Consider the following 20,259-nt stretch of genomic DNA (forward strand, 5'->3'; position numbering starts at 1 on the left):
TATTAGGTATTTGATTTTATTTCACAAGCAACGGTCAAAAAAAATATTATGACAGGAGCTATGCCAAAGAAATAAGTACTCTATTGAGTAAAAGTCTTTCAAGTCCTTTCGTTCAGTCGAGATTACATATAGAACAATTTTTGCTGCTACGCGTCGCTGAACGAGATGATAACATATCTCCTTAGGAATCGTTATCTTTAGGAATACATTTGTAGCCACTGTCATGCTAGGAGATTGAATTTTTCCTTCAATAACTCTTGCCACAACTATGAGGAAGAAAAAAAAAGTTTGCTGTCTTATTACTCAGTGTAAGCGCAAAATGGTTTAAATATACTAGGGACCCAATTTTTACAGAGTCTCAGTCAGCTACAACTACGGGTTATTAAAAATTCAGTATGATTTTAAGTTAATCGAGTTTAATATGATAATACAATTATCCAATATCCCTAAATATATATTTTTAGTAGTAATTCATAAATTTATTAATGGGATCATGTCCATGTTTACGATATCCGAGAATCAATCAATATGGGTTTTTAAAAAATTCAACAAAAAGTTTACCATTACCATATAGTATTTTCATCCGCGGTGGTGAATGCTTAAAATATGTCTAACAATCTTAAAGAACTTGACTGGTAAAAAGTTTAGATGTTATAGAATCTCTACAAAATAAAATTCTCCGACAAGTTACTGGCGCTGCGTGGTATGCCAAAAACAAAAACCTACACAAAGACCTAAATCCACGAAACTGTAGAAGAAGTTATTCGCTAATATACACTTATATTCCGAGAGAGACTCAAGTCGCATCCATATCCTTATATTATCTTATAAACTGCACTAAATCGTCTTAAAGAAAATCATTGATAAATATGAATACCCTAGCTTAATAGCATACATGCTAGTTTTTTTTTGATTCACAAAATTATTGTCAATTTATATTCAGAAAGATTCAATGAATAAACCAATGAAAAAGAAAAAACAAGAGTGCATACTGTTCTAAATAGAGTAGCATACATAGCAGATGACTCGTGAGCCATAGGATATACTCGTGTGATACGAATCAATGAGTGTTCTCATTGATTAATGAATGACTGCCGATTTGATAGGTTTGTTGCTAAGCAAAAAAATTATGTCTTTTCATTCATTTCATTTTTGTGTAATGCTTCTTGTATGCGTTGTTGTTGTTAGCATTATGAAATATAATATGTGCATTAAATGAGGGGTGGTTTTAGTTGGATATTATATGCACTGTAAACAATAACAGGTAAGTTTTTGCCAACTGTGACGTAATACTCATAAATCACTTGCAACATTTTTGTGTCGAGTTTCGGCGTATATAAATATCATAAGAGAAAAGTATAAATCATCATAAGTGGTGTCATTTGTATATATGAGGCAGGTGGAGTCGAGTATACGAAAAAGCTAGTCAGAATGCGTATAAGTGAAATACAGTCAATGATTCGAGTATGATTCGAATTAAAAATTTTTTTACCATAATTTTTTTTTTAATTTTTTCTACACATGGAGATTCGATCTTTTTCAGATTGTCGAACTAAGAAATCACCTACCGGGACTGAAGCACTTTGAAGCGAAACACTTTGTCCATAGATATACAAAAATAACAGCAATTTTGTACCTCCCTCACTTTCTTCATCAATTACTTATCGTGGCCTGTATTTATACTTTTAAGAATAGAAAAAATATTTATGTTTAGATGAAGGATATCAGATCTATAATAAGCTCTCAGAGAGCTTGTAATACACATAATGGGTTGCTTGTAACAAAAACCCATTAATTTTTACATTAATACTTCTAATTTTGTTTTGTTGTAGACTTTTTTGTCAAAAAAAAAACACAGTCGGTTAATTATTTAAAGTTCTGTTTAAAAAACACATCTTAGAAAATCATATAAAAAATTTATCGTTAACTGCTTCAGATCAGATAAGCAATATATTTTTTTTATTATTTTTTCCCTGAGCTGAATTAAATGCATTGGAGTATATGAAAAAGTCTTATATCTCACAAACTGTAACTCAAAAATAATGACTAGAACACTAGCAGTTCCAAGAACGGACGGATTTACGAGTCGGAGCCACTTGTCGAGTTCGACGACGAAGTGCTGTTCACCACCTACAAAAAGGGCTACAGAAACAGATCCCCGCGGACAAGAACAGCAGCAACTTCAGCATTAGTATAGGAAAGGATCACAAAACTGTACACGGTTCGAAGAACAGCCAAGTCTACGTCCGGGAGCCACTCGTCGATTCAGACGACCAAGTGCCGTTCAACATCCCCCAAAGGGGTCACACAAGCAGATCCCGGCGGGTTACAACAACAATAAGACTGTATGTACACGGAGTAATCCGGTAAGAATCAGGTTATTTGATAGGATAAGCAAAAGATAACTTAATAATTACAATAAATTTATGCATCAAAGCTAAATTGAATTATTTCATAATGTTCGAAATACGTTTATTCGTCCTAGGGAAACTAATTTTATTTGCTATTCCATTTAAATAGTTAAACTTGGCTCGCGAAATTGACTAAGGCTAAAATACATAAACCCGCCTTCTCTTTAAAGCACAGAATAAATTGTGTTCGTTTATGAACTCACAAAAACTATTTTAAACTTTTTTAATAAATATATAATACACTAACATCTAACAAATTTAATTATTAATTTATATTATAAATAAATCTGTTCTACAATTTAGTGTCTGTCGGTCCTTTTGGTTGGTAACAAAAGTAGGGGTGGCTAAAACTAAGGCACAACGAACATTAATTAGGTGTTCATTTTTTATTATAATGCAAATTACTAGATTTTACTTTAAAATTCAACTACCTACATTAGTTTATAATAGAAATTTAACAGCAAAGTATTCCTAAATATTATTATAGCCACCTGTAACAGTAACTATAAAATCCTTTTGAAGATATAATACACATTATATTTTATAATTTTTGTGTAAAATAAATTTAATGTTCAGAAAAGTTATAACAAAAATCTTAACTGTTTACTTTACTGAGGCACATGTTAAAATAATATATATATGTTTTTTCAGCAATAATAAGAATGATTTTAAACATTATTTTCCAACAGTGTCAATTAATTTTTCCTCTTAGTTTTTAATTAAGCTGCAAATCTCAATCTTCATTGCTATGCTGGGAGCTTTGTTTGTTATCATCACAAATACAGCATTTAGTGCTTCGCCTCTGGTATTCTGGAACCGATTTTGTGGAAAATGTCGTCTAAAATGAAAATTAATTGCTATACAAATATGAAACTAACTTTATTTAGAAAAAGTAACCTTGTCTCTGCTCATGGGATAGTAGTCAACGAGTACAATGTTCCTGAAGTATCCGATCTACATTTTAAAGTCACTAGTCTATTCAGGTGACAAAGTGCTATTTCCCATATTTCCCATTACAACATCTGTACGTTATTCCAATGAATATGATTTCAACCATTTACTACCATATTCAAAAGCATAATATTATTTTGCTCATATATCTTGATTTGTTAACTTTTATAAATGCTTCAGTAATTACACAGCTTGCATTTCTGTCTCGATACTTTTCTTTTTTCTTCTTTTTTCGATGTTTATCTAAATATTATATAAAACAAATTATTATATTATTATACAAATTAAATTATTACTAGATTTTTTCATATTTGACTTATATGAATTCAATTTCAATTAAATAAATTTTAAAACAATACCTTTATCACTTTGGCTATTCAAAGAAACACCTATGAATTCTGCAGAAGTTGTGTGCGACATTATGGGATTGCTTTGTGGTATTACTAAAGATTGTGTTGGAATTGTTGCTTGAGTCGGTGTTGATATTGGTTTCTGAATTTCACATTCAATTGAAACGTTATTGGCTTCGCCATATGGTTTATTATTACCTTCTATGGTCGTCGCAAAGTCTCTTATCAATACTGTTTCACATTGGCCTGCACCACTTGTTATACTGGTACCAGTTAAGTCTTCAACTGTATTCATACCTATTTCTACTTTATGTACATTTTTCGATGGCAATGTTTTACACACCTCATCTTTATAACCGCACTCACTGTCTACTTCAACATTAATCAAATAAGTTCCTTCCTGTTTCGGTGATTCTGTTCTAGATGATAACGAATCCATAATTGTAGTCTACTTACTTCATTCACATGAAAATTAAAACGATTATATATACATATATATATATATATATTCAAGTGAAAATAAATCGATTAGCTCTTGGTATATTTGCGCCAAATCAGATTTTACCGATATTTTCATTTCTCTTCAAAAACACCGCCTTATTATTGAAATAAGGACCGGTAACGAGATCTTTATTTATGTACGTGCTTTCAAATAATATTTCACTGAAAACATTTATTTTTATATTTGTATTTTAAAATAGTTTATATCAAATATATTTTCGAAATTTGTTGGGTGCAGCTGCGCGTCAATCTGCACAATACGATTGTTTTTGATTTTCTTGCCGCAAACATCGAGCATCACAATTTAGCAGTTTATAACCCACAACTTTAAACTTTGTTTTAAACTACATGCCGAAATTGCAAATTTGCTTTAAATGTATTTTACTACGAGCAAAAAAAAAAAACAAAACGACGATAACACATCTTATGCGTTGTTTGAATATTTTCCTCTTTTTAACACAACACCATCTTACCACAAACGAGCAACAACGAAGATATTCCAATTTCGAATTCGACTTCCAAGCAAATCATTCTTCGAGTCACGTAGATATAGAACTAGTCGCAGTGTTGCATTTTAAACTTTCATACAATATTATATTTGTTGTGCAAAAAATATATTAAATATTTTTATAAGTTAGAGCGATAAATTTGGCACAGACATCTCGCCATTTCAGTTAATACCATTGGTGTTTTTTTTCGTGCCCGTTTGGCTCTTATATTTGTATTGCTGTATACACCAGGATTGCACTAGTAATTTTTTAAAATAAAATTTGTGAAGGTGACTAAAAAGGTTAATAATTGTGTAGAAATCATTCGTTGATTATATATTAAGGAATTTATAATTTGTGGTACATGCTCATTAAACAATGCAATACATGAATACATATATAAAGTGTTCTCTCTTTGTATCCTCCTTATTCTAATATTTGTCTCCTTTGTCATGCATATAAACAAAAAAGAATATGCATTTATATAAATTCAAATACAATACGATATACCCACTAATAACGTTTTTGTGTCATTCATTTTAAATACATTTATACAAAAAACTTTTTTATAAAATTATCTGCAGGTGTTTTTGTATTCGCATGTCTTTAAAACCACATTTTTGTTTAAAATTTTTTACTTGTCATATGATTGGTGATTTAGACAGTGATACCAAGTTATTCTTAAGCCACATTTTTATGTTGATTAAGCATAGTTCCATTTGATACGAGTATAAGACTACTGATAAGTAAAATAGTAAAACGACATAATAAAAATAGCTCTAAATCTTCAAATTACATGTTTCAAAAGTGATATTGATTGATTAGTATTCTGAAAATATTATGGTGTTGAGTTCCTAATCCTGGTGTATACAGCAATACAAATATAAGAGCCAAACGGGCACGAAAAAAAACACCAATGGTATTAACTGAAATGGCGAGATGTCTGTGCCAAATTTATCGCTCTAACTTATAAAAATATTTAATATATATTTTGCACAACAAATATAATATTGTATGAAAGTTTAAAATGCAACACTGCGACTAGTTCTATATCTACGTGACTCGAAGAATGATTTGCTTGGAAGTCGAATTCGAAATTGGAATATCTTCGTTGTTGCTCGTTTGTGGTAAGATGGTGTTGTGTTAAAAAGAGGAAAATATTCAAACAACGCATAAGATGTGTTATCGTCTTTTTGTTTTTTTTTTTGCTCGTAGTAAAATACATTTAAAGCAAATTTGCAATTTCGGCATGTAGTTTAAAACAAAGTTTAAAGTTGTGGGTTATAAACTGCTAAATTGTGATGCTCGATGTTTGCGGCAAGAAAATCAAAAACAATCGTATTGTGCAGATTGACGCGCAGCTGCACCCAACAAATTTCGAAAATATATTTGATATAAACTATTTTAAAATACAAATATAAAAATAAATGTTTTCAGTGAAATATTATTTGAAAGCACGTACATAAATAAAGATCTCGTTACCGGTCCTTATTTCAATAATAAGGCGGTGTTTTTGAAGAGAAATGAAAATATCGGTAAAATCTGATTTGGCGCAAATATACCAAGAGCTAATCGATTTATTTTCACTTGAATATATATATATATATATGTATATATAATCGTTTTAATTTTCATGTGAATGAAGTAAGTAGACTACAATTATGGATTCGTTATCATCTAGAACAGAATCACCGAAACAGGAAGGAACTTATTTGATTAATGTTGAAGTAGACAGTGAGTGCGGTTATAAAGATGAGGTGTGTAAAACATTGCCATCGAAAAATGTACATAAAGTAGAAATAGGTATGAATACAGTTGAAGACTTAACTGGTACCAGTATAACAAGTGGTGCAGGCCAATGTGAAACAGTATTGATAAGAGACTTTGCGACGACCATAGAAGGTAATAATAAACCATATGGCGAAGCCAATAACGTTTCAATTGAATGTGAAATTCAGAAACCAATATCAACACCGACTCAAGCAACAATTCCAACACAATCTTTAGTAATACCACAAAGCAATCCCATAATGTCGCACACAACTTCTGCAGAATTCATAGGTGTTTCTTTGAATAGCCAAAGTGATAAAGGTATTGTTTTAAAATTTATTTAATTGAAATTGAATTCATATAAGTCAAATATGAAAAAATCTAGTAATAATTTAATTTGTATAATAATATAATAATTTGTTTTATATAATATTTAGATAAACATCGAAAAAAGAAGAAAAAAGAAAAGGATCGAGACAGAAACAGGGATAAAGACAGGAGTCATCATCGGAGCAAAGATAAAAATAGAGATCGTGAAAAGGAGCGAAGCAAAAACCGCGATATTACAAAGGAATATATTAAAGATAAAGAATCAAGTTATAGAAGCAGAAGTAAAGAAAAATCAAAAAGACATCGTAAGTCAAAATGTCACGATAGTGTCAGAGATCATAGTGAAAATTTGAAACATAGTTCATCGGATTCTCGTTCTGACAGTTCTGTTCATTATAAAATAAAAGAAAAGGTAACATTTCATATAAATAAATAAAAAAGAAATTCTTCACAATTTCAGTTAATTCTTTTTAACTTTAGATAATTGCTACCGTATTAGCATCATCAGAATATAAAAGACGAAATGCTGAAAGCAGTCTTAGCAATACAGACAATCAGGGTACGAATTATAGTAGTAAAACTACTAATGATGATAATGTGCGTCAACAATTATTAACCAAAGTTAAAGAAGAAGACACTATTAAATTGTTGATAAAACAAGAAAATTGTCCAAAAACTGATCCCTATACTGTCAATAAAAATACGGTGGAGCATTCCTGTGCAGAAATAAGTAACAATAAAAAAGAAATAGATCCAAATGTGGAATTTCTATTACCAAAAACACCTAAAATTAAATGTGAGGAAATTGTTTTAAACGGTAGTAGTTCTAAACAAAGCAATAATAAAATTAATACTGCAAATATCACTGATAACTACTCTAAAGCAGTTTCTTACACAGAAGAAATAAAATTAGAAGTGAACGTTAAAACACGTAATGATGTTACACGACAATTAAACTTTAGTAATAGTATAAGTACTAAAGAGAAGCGATCATCTCCTTCTAAAACTATCACATCTACAAGTTCTGTTATAAAAGAGAATAATATATCAACTACAGTCTCTACGGGATCAAAAACATTAAGTTCTTCGAACAACTACCATCATTCCTCATCTTCGAGTTCAACTTCGACAAGCCGAAAATCTTCTTCAGTAAGCAGCAGCCATCACAGATCATCTAATTTATCATCGTCAAAGCACTCGTCTCATAAACGAGAATGTTCAAGATGTCATAAACGTTCGAAAATTCGTCGTAACAATGTTGGTACTCAATCCGTGCAACAAATGCCTATAGCGCAGAATTTCCAAAAAGGTCGAGATGCTAATCGTTCAACAAACGGACTTGAACATCTTAAATATGGGCGCTTTTTTCAAATTGAAGTTCATCCCAATGGTGGGGCTTCTGTTGTCCATATGTACCAAGATGAAATTCAGGATCTAACACCTGAGGAAACAGATGAATTAGTTAATGAATTTTTTAGTGTTTGTTTTGCGGAAGATGAGAATGGTTATGCACATCATGTTATGGGTATAGTGCACGATTCGGCCAGATATTTGCCAGATTTATTAGGACATCTTGCCGAAAATTATTCAACATTAACGGTGAAAGCTGGTGTACTGGGTAGAAATTCTGATATTGAAACGTGTACAATGGCTCAATACAATGACCAGGTGAATTAATTATATTATTTTCATATTTGCTGACTAACCCTTTTAATATTTATGAGAAAAATACAAACATTTCTTTAAAACTTGAATTTTAATTGATACTAATAATAATTTTTAATAAGTTGCATTTTTTATTAAATGTTTTTTAAAGACAATAGAACTCTTAAAAAAATTTGTTAAAGCTTAAAATTTTTTTTGAAAGTTCTTTTAAAATTAAATTATTTTTAAGATAAGAATTCATTTAAAAATAATTTAAAATTTCGATACAACAAATTTTCTAGGTTGTCAGAAATTATTCCCAAGGTACATTTCGATATGGACCTTTACATCAGATAAGTTTAGTTGGTAAAGTGCATGAAGAAGTTGGAGGCTACTTTCCTGATTTATTGGGTCGAATTGAATCAAATCCATTTCTTAGAAAGGTATGGTTATTAATAATAAACATTATCTTATAACGAAGTTTTTGTTGTTATAGACCATGCCTTGGGGTCCATTTTCAATTTTGCAATCTGATCCACGTCTTTCTAATGACGGACCTATACTATGGATTCGTGCTGGAGAACAATTGGTACCCACTGCAGAATTGAACAGTAAGACGCCACTTAAACGGCAACGGTAACATTTGAAAAAGTTTTTACTTATTTCACAAATTATAATTTTCTTAATTTTAGCACTAGGATTAATGAACTGCGAAATCTTCAATATTTACCAAGACTCTCTGAAGCAAGGGAAACTATGATTGAAGATCGTACTAAAGCTCATGCTGATCATGTTGGTCATGGACATGAACGAATCACTACTGCTGCTGTTGGTTCGTAAAAACTATTTTAATATTATTTATTATGAATTTAATATATATATATTTATATGTATGTATTTTTAGGTATATTGAAAGCTATACATTGTAATCAATCTTATACGCAAAATCGTATAACAAAGGATGTAGTTGCCTTTGCTGCTCAGGATTTTAATTATTTAGTTGGAACCTTGCAATTAGATTTACATGAACCGCCCATATCACAATGTGTTCAGTGGATTGAAGATGCTAAATTGAATCAGTTGAGGCGTGAAGGTATACGTTATGCTCGTATACAGTTGTCAGACAATGATATTTATTTTTTGCCACGTAATATCATACATCAGTTTAGAACAGTAACGGCTGTGACTAGTGTTGGTGAGCATTATATTTTTAAAGTATATTAACTAGTAAAAAATATAACTAAAATCATATAATTTCAATTATTATTTAGCATGGCACTTACGTCTTCGACAGTATTACCCCGGTCAGGAAGTTATCAATGAAAAGAATAACCCTGTGCTTGCTGAGCCCCCGCATTACAAAGAAAAGCAAACAATACTACCAAATCCAATAACAAATGAAGATGGAACCAAAAAAACACCATGTAAGCGTTCACATGATGGCAAGACAAAGAAAATTGATCTTAAGAAGATTGCGGATCCAGAGATCTGTTATAGTAGCAACAGTAGCAGAGATAGACAATCCAGTGAGAGTGGAACTGAAGATGCAAACTCAAAAGATGGGAACGAGTCCCCATCATTGAATGTATCTAAAAAGAAACACCATAAGCATCAAGATAATAGTACTAAAATTGATATGCGTAAATTAGTATTAGAGCATACAGCAAATAAGGATTTGCAGCCACTTCGTGAAATGAGTTCATCTATGTCAACGACAACATCAACATTTACCAATATGGCATATAAAAAAATAACAAATCATCCGAGTGAAATTCTTGAAAATAGTGAAAAAACCGAAGCTAACAATATAGGATCGCAGCATTTAATTCAAAATCGTCAGCATAATGCAATAAAATCAGAGCGCCGCAAATCCAACACTAGCAGTAGTCAAAGTAAAGTATCTAATTTAAACAGTAACAAGAATTTGTCCGCACCTGTTGAATCCAGTACAATTTCGTACAAAAAACACGCACACATTCATTCACATTCACATTCTATAACCCAGCAGCAGTTCACTTCTATACAAACGCCAACAAAAATTCCGCGATTACCAGATCCAATTGTCCCTGCGTTACCATTGCCATTAGTACCGCAGACACCATTTGCGCATAGAGAGGCTTATGTTAATAGTCTTAATCAAAAAGAACCCGAGATAAAAATTCAAGTACAAATAGTATCTGATGAACCGACACCACCATTAACCACAGTTCCACCACCATCATTAACTACAGTACAACCATCGTTTGCAACAACTGTAACAGGTGCACGTTTAGACGTATTATCGGACAGCCAAAATATAAGACAATGTGAAAGAACGGAAACAAATAATATAGAATTGAGTGATTTCCCTATTATTGAGGAGACTTTCACATTAATTGATAACGCAGAGTCCGTTATATGTCAATCACAAATTGATGTAGATCACGAAGAGGAAATAACAGTTGCCGAAACAATAGAAATCGAAGCTGCACCAATGACAGCAGCTACTATTTTGTTACCAGCCATACAAACTCCACATCCACATCCACATACACTAACGCAACAAATTTCTGATACAACACTCGTTGCAGATTCCCATAAAAACTCTACAACAACTTCTACTTTACCAACTTACAACCAAAAACAAATCAAGAAATCAACTGTACAACAACAAAGTCGATTACAACAAACAAACAACAACAAGTCCACATCAATAGATCTACTTAGCTCAATAATGGCAAGCATGGACAGCAATAATTTGCCAATTGCATCTACAAGTTCCGCTAGTAGTAACCTACCACCAACACTGAGTTACTCATCATCAATGCATTAGAATTACTTATTAAGTAAATAGTGTAAGCATCTTAAGCCATTTGGCGTCATATGTAAATTTGTACAAACATTTTTATGCACTTTTAATATGAATTCAGCTTCTATAACATAAAACCAAAAAAGGAAAAGATACATTAACAAACATAGAGAAGTAGTAAAACAGGGGTTCAGTACGAAAATATTAAAGCTTCTAAAGCGAATTTTCGATAAAGGGTCGGGTCAAGTGTGTTCGTATTAAAAAAACGTATACCAGTGCCTAAATATTTTACAAAAACCAACTTCCATTTTAAACATAAATTAAATTTAATAACAATTAGAAAATATTCAATTTAAGTAATTTGTACATTAAAGAGCAGTATAAATGCTTTAATTTTATACGTACATTGCGCTGAGCAATGCAGATTTCACTGTCACTGTCACTGTCACTGTCACTGTTAATGTCACTATCAATGTCAATGCCAATGTCAATGTCAATGTTGATCATGAGACAATTATTTCAATCTTTTCAAAAAACTAAAGAAAAGGCGACAGACAAGCAGTCAAGTTGATACAATTATTAATAATGGTTATTTTCTGACATACCTCATTTACCATTTTGTTAAACTTTGCCATATTGTCCCCTATTGAATGTTAGGAGCAAATGATATTAGTTTAAAGTTCATATGCGCATATGGATTTTCAAGAGATTCCTACTTCTTCACTTCTTCATTTGTATAAATAACAGACAAAATGCCATGAATGACAGTAAATAATTTGCTAAAATATGCAGTGCAGTTAATTTTAAAGTTTTTTTTTATTAGAGCTTCAAATATTATTCGACTTATTCGATGTTAACAGCATTTCGATACTTGAATATATGCTCGGGCATTTCGTTGATAGAGTATACGAGCTCTAATCCAATATTTGCTGTTATACGTTTTTGTATAAAACAAAACAAAACAAAATTAATATGAAACGTGGAGCAGAATTCCTTCCTGTTTGAGCAGCTAAAAAATGTTCTCATTCAAATATAGTCGATCTGCGCGTACATCGTAATGCTCAAACGCTTTGAAGCACTACTCCCAATGTAAGTTTCTTATCATAAACATTACAAATCAGTAGTATAATGAACGCCCTCACTTAATTTGTTAACCTATTGGACTAAGTTTTAAAATATATTTCAAACTCACTATTGCAGTTCTTTATTTATTGATGAAAGATTGAGATTTTCATAAATTTTCACAGTTGAATCGTGAAATAGATTCTTATATATAGATAGATAGATATATATCTATTAGAAACTAGCTAGCCATAAAGCATTGCAAGTGTGTGTCAGTAGCCGTATTTATTGTTAGTGCATATGCGCTTAATTTTTGTTTAGGAGATATCGCATATAGTCAAATAGGAAAAAAATCTTAGTTTTTGTTTTATATATAATATATTGTATATATAGAAAAATATAAATTCATTTAATATTGACTTGCAAGAGTTTGCCACAATATTCCACAACATGAAATGCAAGTTTTATTTTTAACTTGGACACATATATATGCGCTTAAAATAAAGCAAGGCTAATGTCTGTCTGTTTGCTTTCTAAATAATACCATAAAATGGCCTTTACTGAATATAAGTAAGTGTAGTATTTATATTAAAACTACATAAATAAATAATATTTTTAATTAAGGATATAGTAACGCCACACCAGTACAATACTGCAACATTATTAATTATTCTAGCCAATATTCAGAGGACCTAAACAAAGATTTCATAAATATCTAATAGTATTGTAAGCCGCTTGAACTATGAAGTATTCTAGACATAGGTTTGCAGTGAACTAAGTAAGACAGCCAAAAATGTAAACCATGCTTTGCCTCTGGTTTTGAAAGGTTCTCAAAGGTTAGAATAAAGAATAATTTTTATAAATAAGCAAAAGTGGGTGGGAACCTGCTTAGTTAATTATATGGAATCTTAGATAATATATTATATATTTTTAAATATAAATCTTTATATATTTTGATATATACATTTTTATATTTTTAAATACATATATATTTTAATACATAAATGTTTATATATTTTAATATATAAATGTTTATATATTTTAATATACAATTGAAAAATCTATTTTTCTTTTTATAAGAAACAGTTCGAAATAAGATTTGGCTCAAGATTCCTACGTGTGGAATTAATTATAAACTCAAAATGTTACAGTGTTGTACTGGGACGATAACTCATCCATACACCCACCTAGATGACCGTAAGGCAATTTTATAGTTTGCCCTCGAACTATCTTTATTACCCTGCTTATATGTCTTTAATAGAGGCTAATGCAGTGCTCAGGGCTTGATATTTTCTTTATATATATTTATTACTAGAAGTGAGTTAATTCAACCTCAAAATTGCATTGTAAAGAACAAATATGTGAGCTTTGCATTAAAATGTATTCGTATACAGAGTGCACTGAGCACCTTGCAGAATAAACAGATTTTTTTTACACCAGACTATCGAGTATTGAAGATATATTCCTTAATTTCGATTCCAGAATACTAAGTTTTTCTTATTTTGTTCTTATTAAGTTCATTTGCTTTGCTTCAGTCTGGGCTTGCATTATTAATATTGTTTACGAAAACAGAATTGTGCAAAAAAGTTCCTCTAAGACATTGCTAAATAATTAAACAAATCTATTTTTAAGTATATTTTCTTTAAATATTGAATTCTTATATAATTTATGTAATATTTGATGAAAATTAAATCAAATACATACATCATCGAGACGAAAAACTGCGAAAGAGAAAGCTGCACAAGAAAAGGAATGAACATATATATGTAAATATAGGATGCTATATTTGTCCGTATATATATTGGTCTATGTATGCTTGCCATATATCTCAATGTGGAGCTTCTGTGTTTCGATCATAATAATCAATTTGTAAGGACATTTGCGATAAATGGAAGGAAAGCTGTCGTAGGCTATTTAAAATGATAAATATATGAAAATTTATGTATACATATAGTATTTGACATAATCTCATTTGTAAATACAATTATGTATCGCAGTTATTATTTGTGAACACAGTTATATTAGATTAAGATAAATTATTTAAATATGAAATCCTGATAGTAGGAAAGGAAAATGTAAAAACCGTTAAATATGCGGTCAAATAGTTTATTATAAAATAATTGTCATAAAAACGTTAAAATAGTATGTTTGTATATAAGGAAAAATATAGAAATGTATGCACATATTTATTTGTTGCTTGTATCTTTGCCATTTAACGTGGAAATCCCATACCCAATAAGTACATATATAAATAAATATATATTCATAAGTATGTCATAAAAAAAGCAATATGCTATGTTTGGAATTATAATTTTGCTCGTAATGTTTCAATACGTCCTTGTACCGACCGCTGCAAGTCCATGAGTTTCATAGCTATGCCCATATTGCCCTGCACCTTTACTTTGCCTTGGAAAAATGCTTTTTGTGGAGGCAATTTTCCGCTGATTAATTCGGTAACATCTTCGTCACTTACTATGAATGTAATATCACATTTTTCTTAAAAAAAATAATAGGATACTTAATATCACAGTTATATTATCGAATACCATAATTGTTTACCTTTGCCATTGAAAGTTATTTTGCCTTTGCCTTCTTTGGCATCAATAACCCAAAAGCCTGTTTGGCCCTTCGGTCCATTTGTTACTTTAAAACCATATATTGCACGGACTTTTTCTATAAGATTGTCTTGATCTTCTTGCATGGCGGTCTCAAGTAATTTGAGCAGTGGAGTTACTTTGAAACCATCTGGGCTTGTGGCAGAAGCACTTGTCAAATTGTATTTAACTCCAGCTGCAGCAGGGAATCCCAAACGATACAATCCAATTACAACAGCTCCTCCTAATCCCAAATTATGTTGCAACGCCAATTTACAATTTGCTACTTGACGTTTCTCAGCCAAACCGCGTAATTGCCAACATAGTTCAGCACATTGAGCTAAACCAGTAGCGCCTAATGGATGTCCTTTTGATATCAAACCGCCACTGGGATTGACCACATATTTTCCACCATAAGTGTTATCGCCTCGATCAATGAATTCGCCTGCTTTACCTTCTTCGCATAAGCCTAACGCTTCATAAGTGATAAGCTCATTCGCTGAGAAACAGTCGTGCAGTTCCACAACGTTTACATCTTGTGGTTTAAAACCAGTCTTTGCAAAAAGACGAGATGCAGCCAGACGTGTCATATCATAACCAGCAATCTTCATAAGGCTCTTATCGCTAAATGTTGATTCTGGATCGGTAGCCATTTCCATTCCAACGATCTCTACGGCTTGTGATTCGAGTCCATGCCGACGAACAAATTGCTCTGAAGCCAAAATAGCTGCACCAGAGCCATCAGAAGTTGGACAACATTGCAATTTAGTCAGAACACCTTCAACCACTTGTGGGGATTTCATAATTTGTTCAAATGTGTATTCATCACGGAATTGAGAATATCTTAAAATATATATAAAATTTTACATATATTATAAATAATTTACTATCTACTGTAACTACGTACGGATTATTAACTGAGTGTTTGTGATTCTTCCATGCAATCTTGCCGAAATGTTCTGGTTTCGTGCCATATTTTTTCATGTGCTCCTTGCCTGCATTTCCAAATATTTGTGCGGCCATGGGAGAGGAAGATATTTCGGCTAATTCACCCATTTCGGTAATATGACGCTCCATGGGATTAGCACGATCGAAATACTAATTATTAAAAGTAAATTGTATGAATACGTTAAAATACATAAGTATTAATATGTATATATATGTATATACAATGTAGTTTAGAGATAAGTATTTTCGATTTAAATAAAATTTCTAGGCTAAATGCGCTACACAAATAAATATGTCTACTTAGCTGCATTTTATGAAAACGTTTCTCCATTAAGTACAGTATATACATATATATTTATATTTTTATATATAAAATTTACTTTGGCTGATAGAGAACCACGTTCCATTTTTTCAAAACCAAGTGCTAACACACAGTCAGCATTGCCGGATTCAATTATTTGTTTTGCTAAAAATATTGCGCTTGATCCTGTAGAGCAATTATTGTTAACATTGTAGACTGGAATACCAGTCATGCCAACTTCGTACAATGCACGTTGTCCACTTGTCGAGTCACCATATACGTAGCCAACGGTGGCCTGTTGTACCTCTGAATAGTTAATTTTAGCATCTTGCAAAGCCTTTGTAACTGCTTCTTTAGCCATGTCTGGGTAACAAACGTCAGCCCGACGGCCGGGCTTCTCAAACTATAAAAAAAATTTTTTTTTTAAATATTTTTAAACAATATAGAAAGTACTACATAAAATATAACTATAACAGCTATTAGTTTCATCAGTGGTTAGATGTATGTGGAGGACCCACTTATCGAACTCGATAATTGCTGCCACACCCATTAGAGTTTCTGCATTTGTATGGACAGTAGAAAGACATACTTTACACTAATAATGATAACATAGAACTTATTGGAACTCTGTACTAATCCTGATTTGGTTATCATTTTTAATGCAAAACACAAATGTGCTCACTCATTGTTTAGCAGAGCCTTAGCCTATAACAACTTAAACAGGCGTATCATTCCTATACAGTGTTGATTGAACGGAATTTCTTGTGAATTTTGTCATTAAACAGCAGAGTTTTGACTTTTTGCATCCTGGAAAATCAAGACCATAAACAAACGCAAGTTATGTGCATACCGTGCTTAATGCATTTTTGCTTATCATCTGGGATGATTAGTGTAGAGTAGTCCAAATTATCTCCCAGATAATGTGCTACAATTATATCCCAGACTGGGGTAAGCTGCTCACCCCAGCCTGGAGTTTGATTAGGCCAAAATTAAGTAAATGTTTCATTCCTTGATGTAAACAATATTGGTACTTGTACTTTTGTCTTCGGGACCTTTAACTAGGTCCAACTGTATGTATGTGTGAACTTTGCACCCACTTAAGCGAGAATATACAATCTTTTCGTATTGGTCTAATTTTATCTTATCATAATGCACAACTATTATATTTAGTATATTTGTAACTTGTGGTTTGACAAGCGCCGGAACAACAACTTCAACATGTTTCTATTGGATATGTAAATTAATCAAATGATCTAAGGAAAACATATAAAACCGGAGAGAGAGAGAATAACTGAAAATAATTGTATTTTATATATCAACTAGGCGTTAACACATATATTAAATGTAAAAATTAAATATAAATTAGTTGTGCATCTAATGCAGTTAACATATTTGCCCCCCATAGACATACACACATGTTTGCCCATTGCAGGTGCAAAGGGCAAAGCCCCATCGGGGCAAAAGTCAGAAACCCAACAAGCGGAAGGCTAATAATTATATTAATTCATACCTTTGTCATTCCAACACCAACAACATAAACTCGAGTTTTTGCCATTTTTGTAGATTTTTAGTAGCCAAATGCGCACAATTACGAATTACGGATTAAGAGTAACAAATAACGAAATCACAGGTACTGGCAACACAATCCCAATAACTCTAACAACTTTTACAGTTGACTGTTGTCTACAGACTGTCGATGGTAACTTTGTCTACTTAAAATATTAGTTGCACTGCTTAATAAAGCACAATATGAAATCTACGACGAATCTGATGTGAAAATTGTTATCTGCATTGAAATGAAAAAACAGCGAATGAGTGGATAAGACATTCGTTATCTTTTGCTAAAAACAAAATATTCACAAAAAACAAATACATGTTAAATCTTTACGCTGGTACATAACGTTGACCCAGTAGCAAATTAGAATGACCTAGTCAAATGTGCAAGACTTTATAACGAGTTGTATGTAAAATACAAATATGTACTAATGAACTTCGATTATCGTAAGTGTAAATACAGTAGAAAAGTATTAATGCTAAAACTTATCGAAGTTTGTCTACTAAATTGACTTTGTTATAAAAGTTTTACGCATGTAATTGATTTTAAATTAAAAGCCTATTCATACAGCACAAGTAACCGCTATTTTGATTGTAATTCGTTATAAATTCAGGTTGATATCATAACTCGATTCTATACAAATATCACATAGCTAAAATTACGATTGAAACATTATTTGTACAAAATCAAGTTGAAAAAATATGCATAATTGACAATAGTGTAATTGTACATCACTATTGAGAAAAATTCCGATAAATTATAATTTTTTCTGAGTTGTATAAAAACAGCATTAAGCCCGGTTGAAACGAATTGGCAACACTCTTAAAATATGTTAAATGCTTATTATTGACATATGTTTTTTGTTGTATTGTGAACAATGTGGTATATAAAAATTGTACACTAAAAATTAATTAATTTAAATGAAAGAAAACAAAATGAATATTAAAAAGACAATGGTTAACATTTTTAACTTATCAATTTAAATGAATTTAGTTATTTATGTATTTGAATTTATTAATAAATATGAACATTCACAATAGACTGATTTTTGAATTTGGCTGCACTTAAACTCAGGAGTAAAAATATATGCGAGTAAAAACATATTCTGACGATTTTAAGAGTATTGTTGTTGCTTCCCATGCTTTCTTTCATATGTTGCGAGTATTTTTTTGTTACTCTGAAAGAAAAAATTACAGCTATTGTTGTTTAGTTCGTCAATTTCATTTATAAACTCTGTTTATTTTCCTCTTCCCCATGGCTTCTAAAATATTCAATACTAATTTACAAGTGTCGATAGATATTCGAACATTATATTTTTTAAATATCTATATGTATTTCGGAAAATTCGCTTTTGCCTTCATCAGGATATATAAAAAAAATAACGATCGAAATAAAAGCTAAAAATCCTTAAAAAAATAAAACCGACTTTAAAAGTAAAAAGTGCTGCTATATCAGAGAAATCACTCTGCAACTTTTACAATTTTTATATTGATTATATTAACAAAAACTACACAAGTCAAATGGCGGCAACTAGTTTATGTTTTTTACATTTTTACATTAATTAGCTTTATCTTATTATTTTTTTTTTTATTTTTATGTGAAAATTTGTATAATTACATTCCGATAAGTTGTTTGGCATTTACATTGGCCTCAAATGACATTTTTGATTTTTGGCTAAAATGAGGATAGTGTAAATGCCATATTAGATATATCAGCATATAGCGTTTTGGAAAAAGTCCAGAAGTCGAAATTGCATCCATTTCACCGACGGAAAAATATCAAATAATTGTGTCAAAACATAATTTTATGTTTTATAACTGTTTTCTATTGCGGCAATGCTGCCACAAAATATTTCAATATGGCAACAACGTATGCAAGTTTTGATAAAAAGGAACACAAAATGAAACTACGAATCACATTAAAAAGCAAATTGCGAACAAAGATAATAAACAAATATTTTGATAAGTTAAATTAAAAATATAAATTTTATATATAAAATATATTTTAATAAAGTTTTATGAAATTTAAATAAGTACTTTTTATTTTTCGTGATATTTTGTTTTTTTTTTATCTGGCTGTTTACAATTTAATTTCACATAAAATCCGTCGTTAATTGGGGTTGGTGGTGTTGCAAAAATTATAAAGAAGATATTTACTAGGAAATGTTTTTATTCATATTTTTTGTGGGATATTTGTTTTGTAGATTATATTGTCAAGAAGATACGCAATTTCTTTCTATAAATCATAATTGTCAAAGAACAATACAACTAAATAGCTAAGCAACCCAATACTTAACAGCAACCCAGACGAATGGTACAATTATTTTTATTGAAAAAAATCAACAATCATACATAATAAATTCATTTTTTTTAGTTTTAATTGTTTAAAGATTTTTAACATTGCTTTGTTTAAAAATCACCCTCCAAAAACTTAAAGCCTAAATTATGCAATGCATCCATTTCCTGACGACGATTGCACCAGTCATTGGCGTAATTTTACCAACAAAATAAATATAAAAAGTAGATGAATTATATAAAAAGAATAAAAAAAGATATATTATCACTTC

General features: G+C 30.9%; 3 protein-coding genes across 3 annotated transcripts; 1 reads left to right on the forward strand and 2 right to left on the reverse strand.

Moving 5' to 3' along the window:
• Positions 1–2,993: 2,993 nt before the first annotated feature.
• On the reverse strand, positions 2,994–4,687 carry LOC119662057. The gene is made up of 3 exons (XM_038071600.1): positions 3,722–4,687; positions 3,309–3,605; positions 2,994–3,249 (listed from the first exon to the last, which is right to left on the reverse strand). The coding sequence occupies exons 1-2, from the start codon at positions 4,149–4,151 to the stop codon at positions 3,481–3,483; spliced, it is 555 nt and encodes a 184-aa protein (XP_037927528.1). The 5' UTR covers positions 4,152–4,687; the 3' UTR covers positions 2,994–3,249; positions 3,309–3,480.
• Positions 4,688–5,813: 1,126 nt separating this feature from the next.
• LOC119687052 lies at positions 5,814–12,424 on the forward strand. The gene is made up of 8 exons (XM_038101207.1): positions 5,814–6,792; positions 6,909–7,213; positions 7,282–8,469; positions 8,748–8,888; positions 8,942–9,081; positions 9,138–9,277; positions 9,350–9,640; positions 9,717–12,424. The coding sequence occupies exons 1-8, from the start codon at positions 6,363–6,365 to the stop codon at positions 11,255–11,257; spliced, it is 4,176 nt and encodes a 1,391-aa protein (XP_037957135.1). The 5' UTR covers positions 5,814–6,362; the 3' UTR covers positions 11,258–12,424.
• Positions 12,425–13,324: 900 nt separating this feature from the next.
• LOC119662544 (non-specific lipid-transfer protein) lies at positions 13,325–17,976 on the reverse strand. Its single transcript, XM_038072183.1, has 5 exons — positions 17,649–17,976; positions 16,218–16,541; positions 15,797–15,987; positions 14,855–15,732; positions 13,325–14,791 (listed from the first exon to the last, which is right to left on the reverse strand). Exons 1-5 carry the CDS (start codon positions 17,691–17,693, stop codon positions 14,601–14,603), a joined length of 1,629 nt encoding a protein of 542 aa, XP_037928111.1. The 5' UTR covers positions 17,694–17,976; the 3' UTR covers positions 13,325–14,600.
• Between the last annotated feature and the right edge of the window lie 2,283 nt (positions 17,977–20,259).

This window comes from Teleopsis dalmanni, chromosome X, assembly GCF_002237135.1.
Source record: "Teleopsis dalmanni isolate 2A chromosome X, ASM223713v2, whole genome shotgun sequence".
In the NCBI taxonomy this organism is placed as follows: domain Eukaryota; kingdom Metazoa; phylum Arthropoda; class Insecta; order Diptera; family Diopsidae; genus Teleopsis; species Teleopsis dalmanni.